The following is a 21377-nucleotide window of genomic DNA, read 5'->3' on the forward strand; positions in this document are numbered from 1 at the left end:
GAAACACAGGCAAGCATGTGTTTTTAATTCCCATTTTGGCACTGCCTTTTCACAGGGCTCTGAACAGGTCCAAGCTCACCAGATTCCGGAGGAAGCTGTAAAAATCTAAGCACCCCTAACACTGTACTGTTTTCAAGGAGAGATCTTCACCTGAGCTCTGCTCACATCCAAACCATTCAGAAGCAGACTGAATTTTAAGAACAGGCATCAGGCTGGTAGAGCAGACTGGAGAAAGAACATTGTGCAGGGCTAGGTCTCTGCAGTGTGGACTGGCAAGGCATGACCCCAGCCATGCCTGCATAGCCGTGCCCTTCCCAGGTACCCATCCTGCCTTCTGTGGGGACCTGTGGCTGGTGGCAGGCATTCTGCTCTTACTCCCTGCACTTATAGCAAGGCTGCAGAGGATTTACAGCCCCTCAAGATGCCAGATTTTCTGTTGCCAACCGTGAGGCACATGGAGGACATCACACTCTTGCCTGTGTGCTTGCCCACGCTCGTACAGGCAGTCCAGATGTGGTGTAAGAGATTTCTAGAGGGAAGATAAGCTTTGCAGTTCTGTCAGGACAAGACATACCTGTAAAAACGTTATCTATTTCATAAACCTTTCTCCACTCATTCTCATACCAATTTGTCATAAGATTAGGGAGGAGAACCATATGGGATTCTGACTGTATTTGTATTTCTCCTCTTATATGGGAGCTCTAAGTCAGATTCCCTGAGTCTGACATGATTAATTTCCTCTGCACAAGATTTTTGCAAAATGGGAATGATTAAGTGTAAATTGCAATTACAGGATTAACAGTATTAATGATATGAAACCATGTAAGTGCTAAATGTAGGCAGTAGAAGGGTTGGCTGTAGACATATATGAACACACACAGACATATAATGGTCTTTTTGTCATGCTTATTGAGGTGTTGTCATTTTAGAAAGAGAGAGCTGTTACTATTTAGGAATGGGATTAATGAAAGGTAAAGCTGGGCAACCATGTGATTGATATTCCTCCAGTGTTGTAGTTCACTCTTAGCTCCCTATTGCTGAGAGGACAATCCCAGAGAGCATATTGTCACATATGCTGTACAGCAAACGTGCAGTGAGTGACACACAAGGGATGTGTGTGTCACTCAAGGGATGTGGTGGATCCACTGCACATCTGCAGGCTGATTCTGCAGTGCCTGCACAGTAGGCCTGACACATCCAGATGCTGCACAAACTGCACATATGCAAAGGACATTTGTACTGTTCCAGCTGGGCTGTCGAATATCCAGAAATCTGGAACGGATGTGTTGCATTTGGCATTGTTAATGGGAGAAGGGGTAGGGGGAGCCCCCTTTTTCTTTCCCTTTAAATCTCCACCTGCTTTAAGTCAGGGAGACAAAATACAGCTTTGTTTCCTCAAAATGCTTTCTCAGGATGTTAGTTTGTAGCAGGAGCTGCTCTGTGCACAGAGTAGTTTTTCTTTTCTTAGTGTGCCTGTGTGTCTGACATCCAAAAAACATACTGAATTCGGACCTTTATATCTGTACATATATCCCACTCTCTCTTGTGGAGTGACCTTTCTCTTACTGTCTCTGTAGAGGAACCATGACAGCCAAGAGCTGAAAGAATAACCACTTGAACAGACATTTATTTTAGAATAACTTTCTGAAGATTATCTTGATTCGATCAGTCAGTTCTGGGTAAGATAACGTGGACAGCTGCATGCGTGCTATTAAGAGAAACCCTCCCTAGAAGAAAAATAGCTAAATTACCTGCATTCCCCATAAGCTGTCTTTTTGCCCAATTTGCTTCCAGTCTTTTGCCAGGAAATTTGATTATTCATTCACAGAACAGAGACAATGTTGTGATCAATTAAGCTTTGCTTCTAACAGCTTAGACATGGGTGGTTCATTCTCTCTTAATGAAGTGCTGTGTCTACACTAGATTGCTTTCTGTAATTTCCCATCATTGGTACCACCAATGTAGCTCTATTTGTAGTGTAACCATGTAGACCAGTCATCAGTGCTTTATTTACTATGGCTGATAAATCTGTGAGATGCAGTGCTTAAAAGGCACCTGCTGCTCCTTTCACAGGCCTAGAGACAGATCGCTGCACCTCCTGCTGCTGGAGCCCCAACAGCACCAGCTTGGGGACATTTCAAGATACACAGTGCAGAGAAGATAACACATTTGCACAGAAGATCCCTTTACCTTATGAAGGAACAATTTTCTCTAGAATTACAGGAACCAATTTCTGTAGCCTCTGTCATTAGCATGACACATATATTAATATATCTGTAATGTGTGCATACATTTGCATACTTTTCTGTTTGCGTGCATCCATTTGCTTTCAACTATTTCTGCTGCTAACCCTTTGGGCACTCCAAGTAAACTTGGTGATTACAATTTCATTTTCTCTTCCACAGACATTATTTGGATTGCAACATTATTTAGATTGCAAAGAAATATTTAAACAAATGTTGATTCTGGAACTGAAAAAATACCCTCATGTATTCATTTTATTAATACTAACAAGTGTTCCTATCACATCTGCCTTACTAATTCTTGAAGATCTTATCAAGGGATAACCATGATGGGGCATTTCAGACCATGTATGTGTGTTGAGAGCATGTATCTCATCTCATTGAAAGGCGTATGCATTGGACAACACATGGAAACAGTGTGACAGATGTTTCACAGATGACAAACTATGGCATGTAGACAAATGCTTAGTAAGTTTTGGGTTTAAAGAAGAGTTTTGGTTTGAACTGGTGGATGCTTTACAGAGCCTAGTTTGGTTAAATAGGAAGGCACAGAAAGCATCTGAGAACTGGTTACTGCTTTGGCTTTGCCACTCGACTGAGAGCCCAGTTACCATTTTATTGTTCTTTATTTTTTGGGCATCTCTGTTTTCTATTCTACACCATAACCTCATAACACTAAACCTTGTTCAAACACAGAGCAAAAAAAATACCTTTCTTCACTTTTCACCCTAATAATAAGGCCAAAAAAATGGCTGTAAGGGAAGAAATGAGTACATGATGAAATCATTTAGTAATGCAGGTAGTGGTTTCAGCACTCAACATGATATTTTTTGTCTGGGAGGATATTTTTAGCACATCAGAGTTGGGGTGTTTTTCAAAGAATTTGAAGATTTCCAGTAAAATATCTGTTGAATGGTAATGGACACCATCTGCTGAACACAAGAGCATAGAGGGAAACATGAAAGTGTTGGTTTAAAATAATCTTGACAAATGGGTGAGAAAAGATGGCTCAATCAGAGGTGAGTGATGGAGGGTGGAAAGGAATTGCTTCACTGAGGGCTGGGGCAGTGGAGATAGAGCCTGTGGAGGTGTTTGAAGAGCTGGGTGCCACTGTCAAAATGAAAAATTGCTGGGATTCACAATGCTGCCCAAATTTGTCTGCAATATGAGTTGACCAGCCCATTGGTGAATGTGTTTGCTGTGTGAATAGGTAGCCTTCTCCTGAAAGAATCTTCAGATGGTACACTGAAGCTGTGTGACTGTCTAAAGAACAATGGAAATCAAACATCACATGTGAATTGGAGCTGTAATGTGATGTCCACTGTCACTGAGATAAAGGAGAGAAAAAAGAAGCCTGTGATATCCATACTAAGCTTGAACTTAAAGCTAAAGCTTGCAAGGAAATGCTGGAAGGCAAAATTGAGATTTTAATAAGGAAAGAAGATCAGTTTGAAGTTTGTGGTTTGTTTGAAATCAGGACCAAGTGCGGGAGTAAGCTCATCTGTGAAGGAAAAATTGTAAATTAAACAAATCTAATCAGAAATTCCAGTTTTTCCAGATTTATCTAGCAGAAAGTTTCTCCACTTTCCTGGATGTCTTTGGTTAGAAGTATTGCATTTTAAATCTCCTTTGGCTTATCCAGTAAATTCGTTACTTACTTGTACATTTGATGGGAAGAGTGAAATACCATTCTATGCAAGAAGTTCCGTGGGGATGGTGTGACATTTAACCTGTTTACAAAATACACGATGTGTTCACCACCTGGCTTTGCTTTTAAAGCTGAGCCATCAGCCATTGCATAGAAGCTCAGGAAATACTGTGAAGAGAAGGTAAATACCATTTCTTAAAACTGCACTGCAAGCACTGTTTGCCTTCCTTCCCACTGGCCCTGGAGTTGTTGAGTTTATCCTACAGCTCTCTCTCCTGGGGGGCACACACTGTAAGTTAGTTTTAGAACAATAAATGTAACCTCTGTCTAAGAATGCCTTCCTTCTATTTCTTGTCAATTCGACATTTCAGCTTTTAGATATTTTTAGATTCAAAAAGTTCACACAGACATAGGAATAAGAGATATATCAAAGCAGCTTGTCAGCTGTCATTAAGGAAACAATTGTCCTCTGTTGGAGAGGGCAATGCAGCTATTGCCACACTATCAGCCCATAGCACTGCAATTTAGCTAAAAAAGAAGTAATAAAGAAGGGAAGAACAAAGAGGTGAAGGCAAAAAAAAAAAAAAAAGGAGGTGAAGCCTGATTCCAGCTGACAGTTCTGTACCTTCCATGCAGTTAAAGCCATCCAGATTGTAGTAGTGTTGCTTAAATAGCTTTACTGAGGCTCTTGCATTTTCAGCTAAATACAGTCAAGACAGGACCCAGCTTGCAGATTAGGATTTGTGGATTGATTTATCTGCATTAAGTTGTCTGCCTATGAACCTTATATTTAAGCTTCCATTCTTATGTGAAGAGACACAGTTAATTCAGTTGATGAAACCCAGAGAGCTGTTCAGTTTACTCAAAAGTAGATACCTCCACTGACCACCTGCATAGCTCTCAAGGCTTCACTGGGCTTATGTAGTTGCCTGAAGATAGGTGTCTAATAGTGTTCAGGATTTCCTGTAGTACAGGAGACATCTGCACAGAGCAAGCACATGTAAAACAAGACTTAAAGGGGATATATGCCATTCTGGTCAAGCCAAGTGTCATAGCCCACAACATTTGAAAATAAGGTGGACACCTTTGTTTAGAATTCTGAGTCCTGGTCTAGGTCTCTGTTTTTCATAATGGGAGCTTAGTTTAAGCACCTTCTTGTAGACACCCAAATATAGGTGTCTTAATCTGCAAGCTGGATCCCGCATTAGCAGCATTAGCTTGTATTAAGAATGTGGCTGTTTGCTCTAGTGCACCTGTTGATGCTTATGTGAAATGTGATGACCGTAAAGGCTGATTTCTCAGCCTTTCATATAAAACATCTGTGTTCCAGGCATATATATTTTGCTAAAATTCTTTGTGACTTGTGACAAGTCAATCACTAGTGCCAAGTAGACCATGGTATTATTAAGAATGATGCCAATTTGACAGTGACTGCGATTGTGTCTGCACACAGGATACTGGTGTGACACTATCCTTTCTTTTAGAAAAGCCATCCATTGCTCTACTGTCTCCTGAAATTTAGGAATTGATCCAAGTACAGATTCTCAAAGCCCATTATGCCACCGCTTCCACCAATTCACAAATGCATCTGGGCGAAGCTGCACTTGAACAAGCATTAGCACTTAACTCACAGACCCTTGTGCTGGCTGTGAAAGCCATCAATTTTTGGGGTTTAGTTATGTTCAGAAGTCAAAGTGGAAAAAAAAAAAAGATGCTTGTTACTGCACTATACTGCCAGAGCCTTCATGGAGGTGAACAATTTGGCTGTTAACACTGCTTCGCTATTTATGGCAACACTTCACTGATTTCATGGTACTCATTATTCTGCATGGCTTTTACTCCCACCCATCGCTCAGGAATGGCAGCGTGTAGGTTTTCCTATTGTGCACTTTGTCTCACACCATCACTGGTGCCGTGCGAGGGAGCGGGTGCACGGGAAGCCAAGCTGTGAGTCCGGGCGATTCCAGCTAATTCCTGCTCCAACCCCTTCAGCAGGGAACTGTCATCCAGTTTCTTGCTCTCTCTCCAAAGTTGGGCAGTGCTTTCTGTTTTTGCACATTAAAGGAACGTAGTATGAAGAGATCTCCCCACAGGTGACTGATGGAGAGCTTCTCCTCAGTATTTTAGTGCAGCATTAACTTCCTCATGGTTAATTGGTGCTATCAGTGAGCCGAGTTCACGTTCTGCTCCATACAAGTAGAGGTTTAGTCACTGTTTTTGTATATATGGGAAACTGGGAAGTAAAGCCATCAAATAACCCCCACAGCTCATAAATGCAGAAGACATTTTCATATCCTCTTTTAGTTTTCTGTGGCCTTAAATGACTACTGGTGCAGGATGTTGGGGCTCTCTCTTTCTTTTCTATGAAGAAAATCCATATTACCAATAGGGTCACAACTGATTTACTTAAAAGAACAAACACATGAATGCAAAGTAAAAGGGAAGTAAACTAGCTGAAGTGTCTCAGCTTTAAGATTAGATGAGAGAATTGTATATCTTTAGTAAGAATAAGAAGCAGCGTGATGTCCATGGTGAGCTGGAGAAGGGAAGAGCCCTCGGCAGTGTCAGGGAGCGCTGTGGGCGGCAGTGCTGCCAGGCCAGTTGGGTATCCTGCTGTCTTCTGCCACAGCAGGGGAAGCATTTGATGTCACTTTATGTACACTGTCTTTTTCACACCTGGAAAAAGATCTTTTTGCATTTCCCAGAGCTGCAGAAGAAGAGACTGAGACACTTGAGATGTCTCACAACCACTAGGCCAGGAAAAGGAAACCACAGGCTTGAACGTATTTTATCCAGTGGCTTTCAGGTCTGCCTGAAAAATCTCCCTCCTGCAGTAGCTGAACACCTCTGAAACTGATGCTTTTCCTTAGAATTTCATTTCTCCTTCTCTAATTTTCTTTACTTTCTCTTCTTTAGTTTTCTTTAATTTCTCTTCTTTAGTTTCTAAAGCCTATTGTTGTTTGAAAGATGCAGTTAATCCCCTTTTCCTGTATCATCACAATGTTGTACCAAAGTGACAACACCTCAGTTATCTTTGTTTTTCTCCACATGCCGTGTCCCTACACAAATCATTTGCCATGGGAAGCGTGGCACTGCTTTTTTTCACAAAACCTCTGTCACACAACAGCAGTGTTAGGTCTACAATTTTTGGGTGTTTTTTTTTAGGATTTTTGTAAATATGTGTGATTTCTAGAGATTGTTTCATTCCTGACAATGTGGATAGGGACTGAGATGAATAATGATCTTAGCACCTTGTACAGACTGAAAGATAATTTTTGGAAAAATTTCAATCAAAGTTAATTTTATTATTAACTATGTATTATTCATTTTCAGGGTGACCAAATAAAGAAGGAAAAATTCTGAATATAAAAATGAGGAGAAAGTATTTCTTTTCATTATTTCAGTGATTCAGAAGTCAGGTTCACCTGCCTTAAAGAATACAAGGGCAAGAGAAATTACACAGTACTGTATGTGGAGACAGAGGAGTTAAACGAAGACATGTTATTTGATTTAAGAGTGTGAATTATTAATCACAATCTGAGTAGAAGAAAATTTATGGATTCATTCTGTCTTTTAGGCGCCTATGAGATTTTACTCCAAGTATGTTTTTTAGCCAACCAGCCATTTTTCCACAAAATCAAAGCAGACTTGACATTGCTGATATTCCAAAGATTTAAGAGAGAAGCTGGATTTTGAGTGCAGTTTGTTTTCACAAAGAACTAAGCATACAATGCCAACTTTTTTTTTAAAAATGTGCTTTTTAAAGAACCTGTTGAAACCTAACTGAGATTGATTGAAGTCATCACAGCATTTTTGCTTGATCTGTATTCTACATCAAAATTATTGTTTCCACAAATGTAAACTCTTATCTTCTCCAATAAGCTGGCATTGAATAGTTCAGAAATAGTAGTGAAGAGATTTTACATTGTGTTTTAATTGAAAAATATGAACATATTTACATGCATTGTTTTGTTGAATCCAATTTCAAATTATTAGTCATCCATTTGAACCCTAAGCGCAAGAGGCCAGTTTTACTTCTGTTCTTACAGTTACACATAGTGTGTAACTGCTTCTTAAAGGCAAAAGAAACCATGAGAAAGCATCAATTTTTTTTTCAGGCACTCCTTGTTCTTTACCCCTGTGCATCACAGCGCCCAAGGCCCTGTGCTTTGTTAGCTCAAACCTGAATGCATCGTTTACTGGGCTTGTCTGCTCAGGTTCTTCTCTGGAAGAGAGCAGGGTACCATATTATGCCATTATTACAGATGCAGATTTACTTTCTTTTCCTATTGTTTGTTTGAATTTTCCTGTGTAAGTAATTGCCTTCACTCTTCTCTGGAAGTTGTCTAGGAACATCAGTTTCTAGAAGTGTTTATCTATGATGCTGTTATACCACTACTGTAATTTTAAGAAGCCTTCAAGAAAACACTATTAAAAAAGAAAGCAAATTCACTATGAGAAAGGGATGAATAAAAGGTTTCAATCTAAAAATACTGATATTTAGGCCCAGCGTACTGAGATGCTGCAGGTATATGAATTACAAGGCTAATTCTATTATTTCGCTGGAACATGTTGCTATTTTCAGCCTGGTTTGGTGCAGTTATTGTTTACTTTCTGGCCCTTGGTAGCTAAAAATGCCTATATGTATTACTATAATTCCCACAGGAACTAGTTTCCACAGGTTAGTATTGTGTTGTCACCAGCTGATATCAACCAGATGAGGTTTTAGATGATACACACTGGCTAAGTTTTCTTACGAACCAGTGTGCAGGAAGGTTTCAATATACATTGCAATGGTGTCTGCCTTTATTAGCTCATTAAAATATTTCCTAAATACTGCTTAATGAAAAGTCATCTGTTTGGGGGGGGGGGAAATCTCCAAGCTTACTGTCTCTGTGCTCTTCTTATGTTGTCCATTATCCTGGAAAAATGGTTCCTTAAAGACAATCAGGAAAATAACCACATCAGAAAAGCTGACCAGAGGCAAGTAGTGTGTTTTGACATGACACACTTTAGGCACTGAATGTTCATTTTCTGCTTCTAGTGTATGCTGAACTCCCCCTCACTATAAATCTTCAAAAATTCAATCAGAATGAGCTGTTTGGTTTCTTTTATTGTTGCAGGAGTGGACCAGGCATTACCACAAGAACGTCGAACTCCTGTTACTCCGTCCTCTTCCTCTCGATATCACCGTCGCAGGTCCTCAGGGTCACGGGATGAGCGCTACAGGTCGGGTAAGTAGAACTGTAGACCCCAGAATGGGAATGAAAAGTTGAAATGTCTGGTTCTCTTCTTTCCTCTTTTTAAAAAAGAATTTTGTTGTAAACTCATGTAGCTCTATATGGGAAGCATTCATTGTACGAATACAGAGGAATGTCCAAGCATGCAGGGGTGGAGTTGCAAAGCCAAAGTACAACTGGAATTGAATCTGGCAGCAAATGTGAAGGGAGGCAAGAAGGCCTTCTGCAGGCACATAAGTAACGAAAGGGAGACAAGAGGAAACATGGGCCCACCCCTGAATAGGGCAGAGGACCAGGTCACAAAGGGCATGAAAAAGGCTAAGACACTTAATGCCTTCTTTGCCTTGATCTGTACTGATGAGACTTGTGTTCAGGAATCCAAGGCATCTGGCACCAGTGGGAAAGTCTTGAGCAATGAAAACTTATCTTCTGTGAAGGAGAATCAGGACAGGGAATATTTGATCAAATCAACCTAATAACCTTCTACAATGAGAGGACTGCCTTGGAGGTGGAGGGAAGAGCAGTGGATGTTGTATGCCTTGACTTTAGTGAGGCTTTTAACAGTGTCTCTCATAAAATCCTCCTTGAGAAACTGGTGATGTATGGATTAGATAAGTGGACAGTGAGGTGGACTGAAAATTGGCTGAAGTGTTGAGCTTTGAGAGTTATGATCAATGGCGCAAAGTCCAACTGGACACCAGTCTCTGGTGGGGTGCTCTGGAGGTGAATGCTGGCTCCAGTACCTCTTAATAGCTTCATCAGTGACCTTGTTGGTAAGACAGAGCGCACTCTTCCCACATTGACAGATGATCCCAAACTGGAAGGAGTGGTTGATTTACCACAAGTGTGTAATGCCATTCACAGGGATCTGGGCAGGCTGGAGGAGTGGGCAAACAGGAATACAGTGAAGGTTGACAAAGGGAAATGCAAAATCCAGTGCCTGAGAAGGAATAACCCCATGCACTCAGACAGCTTGGGGCCCACTGTCTGGAAAAGCAGTGAAGTTCTGGTGGACATGAGCTAGGAGGGTGCTCTTATGGCAAAGCCCTCCTGGGCTGCACTTTGAGGAATGCTGCCAGCAGGTCTGGGGAGGTGATCCTTCCCATCTGCTTAGCACTGGTGAGGCGCACCTGGAGTGCTGGATCCAGTGTTAGGCTCCCCAGTACGAGAGGGATATGGATGTACTGGAGCGAGTCCAACAAAAAACCACAAAGATGATTAACAAATAGAACCTGTGATATGTGAGGAGAGGCTGAGAGAGCTGGGGTTGTACAACCTGGGGAGTGATCTTGTCCACATATATAAGTACCTGATGGGGGAATTAAAGAATATGGAGCCAGACTCTTCTCACTGGTGTCCAGTGACAGGACAAGAGACAGCTGGCACAAACTGAAATATGAAAAATTCCATGTAAGCACAAGTAGAAACTTTTTTACTCAACGAGTGGTCAAGCACTGGCACAGGTTGCCCAGAGAGGTTGTGGTGCCTCCATTCTTGGAGCTATTCAAAACCCCATTGGACATGGCCCCAAGCAGTCTGCTGTAGGTAACCCTCCTTAGAGCAGGAAGTTGGACCGGATGATCTCCAAAGGCTCCTGCTGACCTACTCCAGTTTGAGGTTCTGTGGCAAAGCTGGATTTTACTGTACTGGTTCTAGTTCAGTAAATACCATAAGAAAAATATTTAATTTGAAGTATAACAAGTTGGGAACATCATTATGCCTAAATAGAATCACTGATTAAAGGCAGATAAAATTAATTTCAAAGCTCAACAAAAGGGTAAAAACTTATTTCCAGATGAATGGGATCGAACTCTCTTCATGATGTTGCTCCAGATATAACACAAAGTGCAGGAAGTGATTGGTTTATTACTAGTTTTTAACAGCCTCGACAGGAGGGATGTTGAGGTGCTGGAGCGTGTCTAGAGAAGGGCAGTGAAACTGGTGAAGGGTCTGGAGCACAGGTCTTATGAGGAGCGGCTGAGGGAGCTGAGGGTATTTAGCCTGGAGAAAAGGAGGCTCAGGGGAGACCTTATCACTCTCTAAAACTACCTGAAAGGAGGTTGTGGTGAGGAAAAATTTCTTCACTGCAGGGGTGGTCAAGTTATTGAAACAGGCTGCCCAGGGAAGTGGTGGAACCACCATCCCTGTAAGTGTTCAAAAGGCATGTGGTTGTGGCACCTGTGGATGTGGTTTGGTGGTGAACTCGGTGATGCTGGGTTAATGGTTGGTCTCAATAATCTTATCTTTCCCAACCTTAACAATTCTGTGATTCTGTGAAGGAAAAGTGAGCTCTGAAACTTCTTTAATTGTACCTTTGAAGGCATAAACTGAAAGTACTACATCTTAGCTGGATGAAGGCTAGGTGTGCTCAGCTGTTGTTTCAACTGCTATAGGGACTGCTGCAGTGTAAACGTCCTTCCCAGATGACAGCCAGAGGCCACGAACTGGTTCGTCTGGTACTGCCTCTCTTGCAGCTGCAGGATGAGAGAACTATAGACAGCAGCACACCTTTGTGGCAGAGAGACCCTTGTGAGCTGAGAGTCATAAGCCAGGACCTGGTGGCTATGGAGGGTGCCAAGGAGCTGACTGTGGAAGGTCTGGATTGTGTTTGAGAGATGCATCTTTCTGGACGCAGTCAGACTCATTGTGCTGACACAACTGGAAAATTATAGAGAACTCCTTATTAAACCTTTTGTAACATATCTGGTTCATTGCATTAGTCAAAGAGCTTGCCAGTCCCATTTAAAGGAAAATTAAATGATAAATGTGTCAGAGAAAGTTCATGTGTGTCCAGGCCATTCTGATAAATTTTTAAAACTCCCCTCTCCCTTCAGAAACCTTGGGTTCATACTGTAGATGCTGCCAATTTTTTGTTGAATAATGGTTGTGGTATCTGCATGATAATTCCTTGAGATATAAGCTCCTAGAAGCTTCTCCAACATTACACTAAAAATGGTCTGATTTTTACCCAGTGTTTTTAAATAGGTAAAAAAATACTATTCCTGAACTTGTCTAATTTGTGGGCGTGCAGCACATGGTCCTCGAACATCCAAGCTGTGACTCTCCAGAGCAATTCTGTTAAAAACACGTGCATTTGACTGTGTGTTGAAAGTTGTCTGCTTAAGCTATGCGTGCCATTTGTAAACTAAGATGTTGAGTCAGTTTGGGGATGGGCAAAAGGAAACATCATGCACAGCTTCCCTGTGCCTCTTCTGAGCCCCCAGGAGTGCTCTGAGTTGGTGTTTCTGCTCCTTGGTTTCAGTTGCTGCCTGCTGCCTTAAAAGGAAGGCATTTGTTCAGCGAAATGGTGCATAAGGTCCTGCCTTAGGGATAGGGTGAATTGTTGTAATGAGAGATATATATATATGTATATATAAATGTGTATATATATATATATATATAAAAATAATAAAGACAAAAACTTTGTTGCTGAGAGGAAAAGTAATGAATTGAGTGTAAAGGCTTGTTATTAGTGCAGCAGTCTCACTTTAGGAGAGTCAGGAGTACATTACAAATACAGATCTTTCTTGCTGTTGTGAAAATGTCCTCAGTGTTAAAACTGAAAAGCCTGACAGTATTCTGGGGACTTGTGGCAGGCTTTGAATTCCTACATTGGTTGTTGTATAGCATAACTCCTCAGTGAGTCATTGAGCTCTTCAGCAAATTGGTTTGAACACTTCCTGCATCTTCACTTGCTTAAGAGAAAACAGTATGGAGCAAATGTCAGTGAAGGTAAATGTAAACATACATTTCAATTTTGAAAAGTTATCAGATCATTTTCAAATTTACTTTCAGAGGAGCTTTACTTAGATATAGTGCAATGTTCCTACCCTGAATTGTGTTCTCCCCTTCTGTACTTTACCCCTGTGAGATCAGAAGCCTGTTTCTTTCTTGGTCTGTAATTGATACTCTCTATTACTGTAGGTTGCAAACTTGCAAGTCAGATTTAATTCTCATTATCTTGTTTTCAAATTCAGATTTGCTTCAGGTAGAAACCTTTGTATTGCTTGTTGTTTTGCTGTGCTTAATACTTCACCATCTCTGCTCTGATCACATTGTGATTGTTAGATCCTAGCTGTTACCCAGTTTCAGTGTTTGTTATCATATTTGGCACATCTCCTTGGAAAAGGCTCAAAAGAAAATGAATGCACAGTCTTTAACCAATAAGGAATTCACTTCTAGGAAAACATTTTCCTTCCTTGGTGTTTTTGCACAATTTATTTCAATTAACATCTGCAAACAGATCCTCCATTCCAACTCTGATCAAAGTACTTTTCTGTCTCTTCTTGGTAAGGTTTTCCTAACTGGAAGTCTAAGATTCTGAAAGTCATTCAGTTCTCCTTCCATGCCTTTGCTTTTTACATAGATTTAGATGTCAGCGAAGATTGTTTAATGAACTCTCTTTGGAGACTCAAAATTATTGCTGCCACTAATACCACCTTCAACTTTTGGTCTTTTATTATGGAAAATATCAGACTGTGACATTTTAAATCCCTACTTATTTTCTTACTTCAGTCTTTATTATTGTTGTTATTATTATTATTATTATTTCATTAATGTAACAGCATTTTTAGCACTGTAATTGTGAAAACCTGGTTTCTATGATTTTTATATTCTAAATAAAATTGAATCTTGGGTTTACAGAAGCTATTTTTTCCCCTAAATGTTTCTGGTACATTTTGCATTTCAATACAATTTGATTTTAGAATTCAGCCTACATTGGAAATTTAGTCTAATTCTTTAAAACTGAAAACGTTTAAAATTCCTTGACTGCTTTTTTTCATACAAGAAGGGATCTTGAAATCATTATGTTTCAAAAAGTCGGCTTTGATAATTTTTTGATGCCTAAAGAAATAGATAATGCTATAAGTGTAGTAACTGAATCAGTGCAGGGTTAAGCTATATTATTAACTTTATACAAATGTGGCAAATAGTTTAGCTGATTTTAATCCAAAAGCATTTTTTAATTTGTTTACTACTGAATTTAAAAAGATCACTTAGTATTTACTCACTTTGAAACAGCATTTGGAAAGGTTTTCCAAGTGTACATCATGGCAATGTTTTTCTCTTAGCAGCTGCCATTCCTTATCCTGTGCTTGTACTATAACATTGTCTGGGGGCTCAAGATGATGCTGAAGCCAAATGTTGCTATAGGCTGGATCAGTAACTTTGGCCAAGAGGCTTTCCTGGCCAGTGGATTTTCAGGCAAGAAAACTCAGTCAGAGGAAAGCAGGCTTGCACTGCACTTCTGGCTCTGCATGTGGAATGTCAGCATCGGGCTTGGTCTGGCTCGAGCAATGGGACTGCAAAATCAGGCACAGACTGGAATATGAGTTAGTAATGGTCGTGTAGATTTAGCTGCAGTTGGACAAACAGCTTTGTTTCCTTAGTAACATTTGGAAACTAGGTTTCTCAAATACTTCTGGAAGCTGCAAGGCCATGAATTTGGTATGGTGTGTTGAGAAAAGGAGACAGGAATTATGTGATGGAGTAGGCAGTGGCTAATCTGAATGGCTTAGCTTTCACACCCTTGCCATGCCATCTAAATGAGCTAACTCAGTTGAAGACTGAGATTTTTGGAGGATCTTGTCCTTACATGCCCTCCATATGGTCACTAGGGACCTGTTTGCTCCCTGGTTAGCACTGACTACATTCTGCTCCTGCTACTGTTGAATCCCTCATAGAAGGACCTGAAGCTTCTGCCACCATTATTTAAAACACCATTGTATAGGCTGTCTTGCTTTTGGAAGAATGGTCTTAACTGATTTGGTGCTTAAAATAGTGACCTGTAACCCCTCCACAGTGTTGTCCTGAAGTAGTCCTGCTCGAGTTTGGCCCCTTGCCTGTGGCTGCCTGTTGTGGTGGCCTGAAGCAGAGCTGGGCTCTGCTGCCACATAAAGGCTGCACTGCAGTACAGCAGCAGCTGCTGCTGTGGCACTGCCAAACGACATACCCCAAGGGTAACTGGGCAGGTCCTTGTCTTCAGAAATTGTTTTCTTGGTCACGATAAATCTCCCTCAGTTCTTTGTTTCTCAGCTGGTCGTGATCTGCAGGGTTCAGAGAGCAACTCTCCTTCAGGGACTTTCAGCATCTGTTTTAACTGCTCTCTAGGGAACAGGAATGTTGTCCTCCCTTAGCTGGATGTTCAATACACAAAGAACTGAAACATCAGGTCCCTTCCAACTTCATTTTTCCAAGGGAACACCCTGTGGCCTTTAGATTAGGCCAAAGCAAAATGCTAAATTTCTTTGTCCCAATGCTGACAACCAGAGCACCTTCTCATGTATCAGCTTTTACTGATTCCACATCTTGTCAGTGAAAAAGCCCAAACAACCAAAACCAGAAGAGATAACATAAAAAATGTGCACCAGTAAAATTTAGAAACAAAACAAAACAAAACAAAAAAAAAATAAAAAAAAAATGATAGGGAATGGGGTGTAATGTGTTCAAGACACATATATGTGTTAGGAATGAGATAGCGGCTCTATGATTTCTACTGCACCAGAATTCTCCTCTGATGAGATGATGATAGGAGAGATGGGTTGGGCCAAGTTTATTAAGTTCCTTGTTTCTCATGAGCTCTCTAAGAGGGCTTGAAGATGACCAGAGCACCACCTGGATGGAGTAAGTGTAATCCTTAAGAAAAATGAGGCCAGTGAGCTCTAAAAACTGAGTTCTCCAGATGTCAGAAATTATGTGGGAAGTAGCAGCATAAGTGAAATTGTTCTGTGAAAGGCTTCGTAGAATCACAGAATATGTGGAGTTGGAAGGGACTCATCAGGATCATTGAGTCCAACTCCTGGTCCTGCACAGCATACCCCAAGAATCACACCATGTGCTGTGATTGTTGGAGTGTTGGAGTGTTTGGAGTGTTGTCCAAACACTTCTTGAACTCAAGCAGGCTTCTTTCATACTGTCCTGGAGGAAAGGCCAGCAGATGAGAGCATATGTGCTACATGTGCTATGCGGACAGATTTTAAAAGGCCCAGCAGAGGGTGAGCACAGAGCTGGGAGCTGAGAAATGGAGTGTTTTGAGAAATGCCATTTGTGGAATCAACATCTCTCAACTGGTAGTATGGAAAAAGGGTACTGCCTGTAAAGTGGTTGTGGTGCCCCCAGTCTCAGCAAGGACTACCTCCCTTCTCCCACTTTTGCTGAATTTTGTCCCATACATTTACGTTGTCAAGATGAGAAAGAAAAAATTGGTCTGGTACAGCATCCCTGGAGAGCTGCCAGCTCCTGCCCCAGAGATCCCACCACTGCAAGGAACAACCCATTTTCCAAGTACACTCAGTAATTCTTTTAAAAGACATCTTAATATAGGAGGTTTTTGGAGGTACTGCCAAAACAAATGCATCCCTACTACAACTCTTGCAGCAAAAATTCCTCAGCCACCTTTCCCACACTGTTGTTCAACAGGGAAAAGACTAAACAGCTTATACTGAGCATGAAATTGTGAAAATTCAGAACAAATCATCCCAGGCCAGGTTTGAGGGTCATTTGAAATAGGGGAGCTAACAATAAAAGAACATTCCTTGTAGACCCAAATCCTAGAGAAGTTGGCACCAGACCCGAGGTAGCTGGGTAGCTGATCTGCTCTGCTCTAGGAGCCTTACCACATATTTGTTCTCATTTACCACGAGGTAAGTGTGTGTATGAACCCTAACAAAGGTTGCTGACACTTTGCATATTTACAGCTTACCTCATGGTGATTTTAAAATATTTGATTAGCTTATATTTTGTGCTTTTGAAAGGATATTCAAGATCTCACTCTACAATCCTTCCAGAGCTACCAAAGAAGAATTACACTGTGAGACTATGAGAGTTGTTGTACGTGAGACTATGAGAGTTGTTGTACGTGGCAAAGGATGGAGTGGGAAGATTTGAGGAATCATTTTTATTGAACCCTCATCACATAGCATTTCTCCAAAGAATAAGGGGAAAGGAAAATATGATTAAGGTTCTATGTATCAAGATAGAAGTATTTATGTGGCTTGTCATAAAACAAATAGTTTTTTTAACCCTTGAGGTGAGTGAAGGCTGCTTTTAAGAGTTAATTTGAAATCATTAACGTGACTGTAAACAGACTTATTCAGAAATCAATTAATCTCCTATTCTATTTAGCTTACTTACAAAGTTAATTTCAAGCTACAACTCGATCAGTGCAAAAAAGAGGTTGAAGAAAAACTGTGGCAAATATGTAACTTACATAACCACATTCTTGCTTTTGACCCAGCAGAAAAATTTATAAGGATAAGTGTAGAACTCTTGAGGAACATTATTTGAGAATCTCCAGAGAGAAACAAATAGGAAGTTGGTTTACTTGCATAGTTAGGGGGCCTGAGATGAGATCACCATGTGAAGCTGACTTTCAGATTGCATTACAAATGAGATAATAAATAAATGGAGGGATGGAAATTATTAGTGGGAGACTTGCATGTTTTTTCATTTCACTTATGAGTAGAATTTATATAGTTTTAAATCTCAGTTTTGAGAAAGACATTTTAAAGTATGCTTTATTATAATACCTGAAGAATCCAAAGTAAGGCAAAAAACTGTGCTTTCAGCAAAACTAGCAGTGGAGTCATAAAGAGTTCAGTCTGCTATTTTGGTGTCCTCTGTTTCCAGCATGTAACCTCTGTGTTTCACAGCCTACCCGCACATCTTTCCCAACTGTGTGTTCAGGTTTTCCCTTCCTTCTACACAAAATTATGGATTATCACCACTTCCAGCCAAACTGGGACATGACAGCCATGCTTCTTTAGAGTTAGGCTTTCTAACCACATGAGAATATATCAAGCATCTAGCTTCTGCATGTGTGCACCAGGTGGGGACAGAAGATGCTCAGGAGGTACTAAGCATGGGCACAGCCCTTTGTGGAGTTCACAGAGCACAGTTTCCTGTGGACTTTGTTGGCTGCAGCATCCTTGAAGAGTCAAGCCTTTTTCAGTGGCATATTTATGGGAGTAGAGATCTTTCCTAAACCACTGACTTTTCACTGTCAAAAATTGTACAGATCAACAAAATTTGGCCCCAAATTCATGAAATGACAGCAGAACTTTCCTCTGCATATTCATGTATCCCCAGTTCCCAGTAAAACCAGAGGCCCTGTATGTATAGTTTAAACATCCCAAAGGCTGAAACTTGCACACTTAAGCTGTTTTCTGGAAGGTAAGCAACAGTTGATTTCTTCTAGTAACCTCCACAGCCCTCCTATAAATGGCAGTCATCTCAGAGCAGCTGTTCTTGCATTCAGTCAAGTATTCACTGTGTTTGCTGTGAATGCCATATTTCAGAATTAATACCACACCTGCTTGCAGCTGGAGAGAAATTAGGTGTCACACTGTTGGGGCTATGTGCTTTCCTGTCTTAATACCCAGAGAGATTGTGAAAGTATTGTGAGACTTATTCATTGCAGCATCACCCACAGCAAAGATCTGTTATTATATGGACTCACTCACATTCACATTCCCAGGGGTGACATGATTTCCCAAGGACTGATCTGTGTTGGATGAACACAGCAATTTTTATGAAATCACTTGCCCTGTATTTGCCTGAAAACAACTCAGTGCTGTTAGCCCAGGACAATCAAAAGACAAAGCCCAACTGTAATCTGTTCTGATGATACAACATTTACTGTGTCTCACCCTATTTAGCATGTCCTGATTGCATTTCCAATAGATGTAGCTACCAAATTATCTCTACTCAGAGTACTTACAGGCCACATATTAGGAAATGAATTCTCAGTATATCCTTGGTTTCCATGGTAGCTCTAACAAAGGTCTGATTAAACTCATAAGAGACTTTCATGCTTTCAACTACTGGTTTCCTGTAAGACAGCAATTGCCAACCTTCTCTCCGTGTAATTATTTAGCATAAAATTGCTATACTTAGAATTGTCTTATCAAGAATTTTCAGCCAAAATTCACCTTTCATAATGCTGTTTTCCTATAGTATCAGCTGTCTCCCTGTAATAACTAGAGGTTGTTGTGATTATTCTGCTGCACTGTGTGTTGATGCAGATAGCTGCCCTTCCTTCCATTGCCTCCTCTGCCTGTTCTTCCAGCTGTTTTCCTTGATGCCATCCCAGATGCCAGCTTTCCTATGACAGAGACTTATATGTGGTTTTACTTTTGTTAAATGTCTGACTTCAGGGCTGATCCTCTACTGCAGTATAAGACATAACTATGTATTGTATGTACATAAATGACCTCTTGTTAAAAATTCTTTGGCATTCTCAATTCATTAGAGCAGAGCATCAACCTTCTTGATCTTAATCCTGCCATTCTGCAAGTCAGTTGTGTTTGTGGACTATCCTGTAACAAGCAAGAAGGCTAAACCTTCTCAGAGTCCTACTCCCAGTTGTATCATCATGTTACTAGGAATTGACTACTAAAGCAAAGGAATAAAAATTGTGTCCAAGGTCTAACTCAAAAAAACCAACCAACCAACCAACCAAATAAAAAAAAAAAAAAAAAAGAAGAAAAAAAGACAAAAAGAGATCAGGGGAAAAGAATTACCTGAGGCAAAAGAAGTAGAGGAAATGGATGAATTCAGATTACAACTGAGGTGTGTGTCTCAGGTATGTCTCTGAACAGTTTTATTCTTCCAGGGTAAGTCCCCTGAAAGGAGGGATGGAAGTAGTACCACTTATTTAGAACAGTAAAACCAGGCTGCATGGTAGGGACTCTGTTATGTAATTCTGCATCTGTACAGAAAAAATTAGGCAACAGCTTGTTTTTCCATATTTGTGTTTCTTAAACAGCTGGTGATTGTGTATCAAGGCTTTATAATTACTAGGAAAATGAAAACGTGAGCAAAACCAACAGAAGGAATACATTATACCAGAAACAGAGGTAGAAACAATCTTCTACTATCTTGATTCTAGCAATGCAAGATTCCTGTCTACAGCCAGTTTAATTTCTTGTCTTAAAAAGAAACAGGGCTACATGATAAATGAGATGTAGGAGAACTACTTGACAGCAACTGCAAGACCTGGTTTAAGTACAAAAAAAAATACTGTTTTTCTTTTGTGTACTGAGGCATTTTATGCAAGGTGTGTGAAAACCAGCTTTATAATGTGGAATTTTTTAATGTAGCTGTTGCTTGCCATGGGATGAGCACTCTGTTTCGTGACCCATGCAGAACTCATACCCAGATCCCTGATCCACGAGGAGATATTGCTTTGCTTACAGTACGTTGAGTGTTTGACATACCTATGGAGCAAATACAGCTAATACTGAATAAGGGAACCTGCTGAGGCGTGTTAAACTTATGTAGGAAAAAAAATGTAACAACTCCTCCACCTCCAGGAAGAATGCAACTCTTAATTTGTTGAATAGATTTTTGGTTTTGTTTTTTTTTTTTTTAAGAAATGCCGAACAAAAAAGGAACAAACTCATTCTTCTGAAAGCTGCAAAAGTCTGTAGGAGGACTAGGAATTTGCAACGTGTTTCACATGTCTCAGTTACAGTTCAAAACTTTCAAGGACACCGTATCTGGCCCAAGTAAGGAATCCCTGTTTGTGGGGTGTAAGGGGAAGGGCGAGTCAGGATTATGCTCCATGCCAAGTGAGGATGCACTCTTCAGAAGAGTGCTCTTTTAGCAGCTGTAGAGAAACACAAGACAGTGTAGCACGGCTCCATATGTGGAGCAGGAAATGGCTGACCTTGTTCATCACATAACAATTGCTTTTTTGCTTCAGGAAAGGAAGACTGATTTGCTTGTGGAGGCAGCTGAGCCTGGAAGGATCATACATACTGTCTTGCCCAAGGGAAATGACTAGGAGAGGGCAGCTTGTCATAGAGGGAAGTCACCACTTGTTCTAAGTATTTGTTTGTGCAAGGAGGAGAGAAAGTATGCTCTCCAGAAAATACTTCTTTAACAGTTCCAAAGAGACTTTTATTATCCCAGAGACAGTAAAAAACCATCCAACTCAACTTCTGACTAAATAAAAATTTTTCATGTTCTCCCACAAAAAAGATTAGATTTCAGGTCATCAGCAGTGTATGGAATAAATTGTTAAAGAACACTGTGAACAAGGAGTCAGAAGTTTGAGCAGTCTGAAATCAACAGTGTTTGTTTCTGTATTTTGGGGCATTTTTATTTAACCTTTGACCTCTGCACGCCTATCAGTAGTTATCTCCCTAATATCTTCTGTCACCCAGTTATCCCCTTTGAAAATGGGTTGTCTCTTCCATGCCATCATGCATTTAAGATGAGTGCTGTCTGAGCACAGGCTCACCA

At 40.5% G+C, this 21377-nt stretch overlaps 1 protein-coding gene across 5 annotated transcripts in view; it reads left to right on the top strand.

Moving 5' to 3' along the window:
- The window catches only part of DIP2C (disco interacting protein 2 homolog C), a 310242-nt gene that overhangs the window by 170807 nt on the left and 118058 nt on the right, over window positions 1-21377 (top strand). For all 5 annotated transcript variants that reach the window (XM_064637840.1, XM_064637857.1, XM_064637830.1 and 2 more), the window contains one exon: window positions 9015-9125. In XM_064637840.1, coding sequence (XP_064493910.1) covers window positions 9015-9125 — 111 coding nt within the window. The remainder of the gene's footprint in view (window positions 1-9014; window positions 9126-21377) is intronic.

Source organism: Pseudopipra pipra, chromosome 1, assembly GCF_036250125.1.
Source record: "Pseudopipra pipra isolate bDixPip1 chromosome 1, bDixPip1.hap1, whole genome shotgun sequence".
NCBI lineage: Eukaryota > Metazoa > Chordata > Aves > Passeriformes > Pipridae > Pseudopipra > Pseudopipra pipra.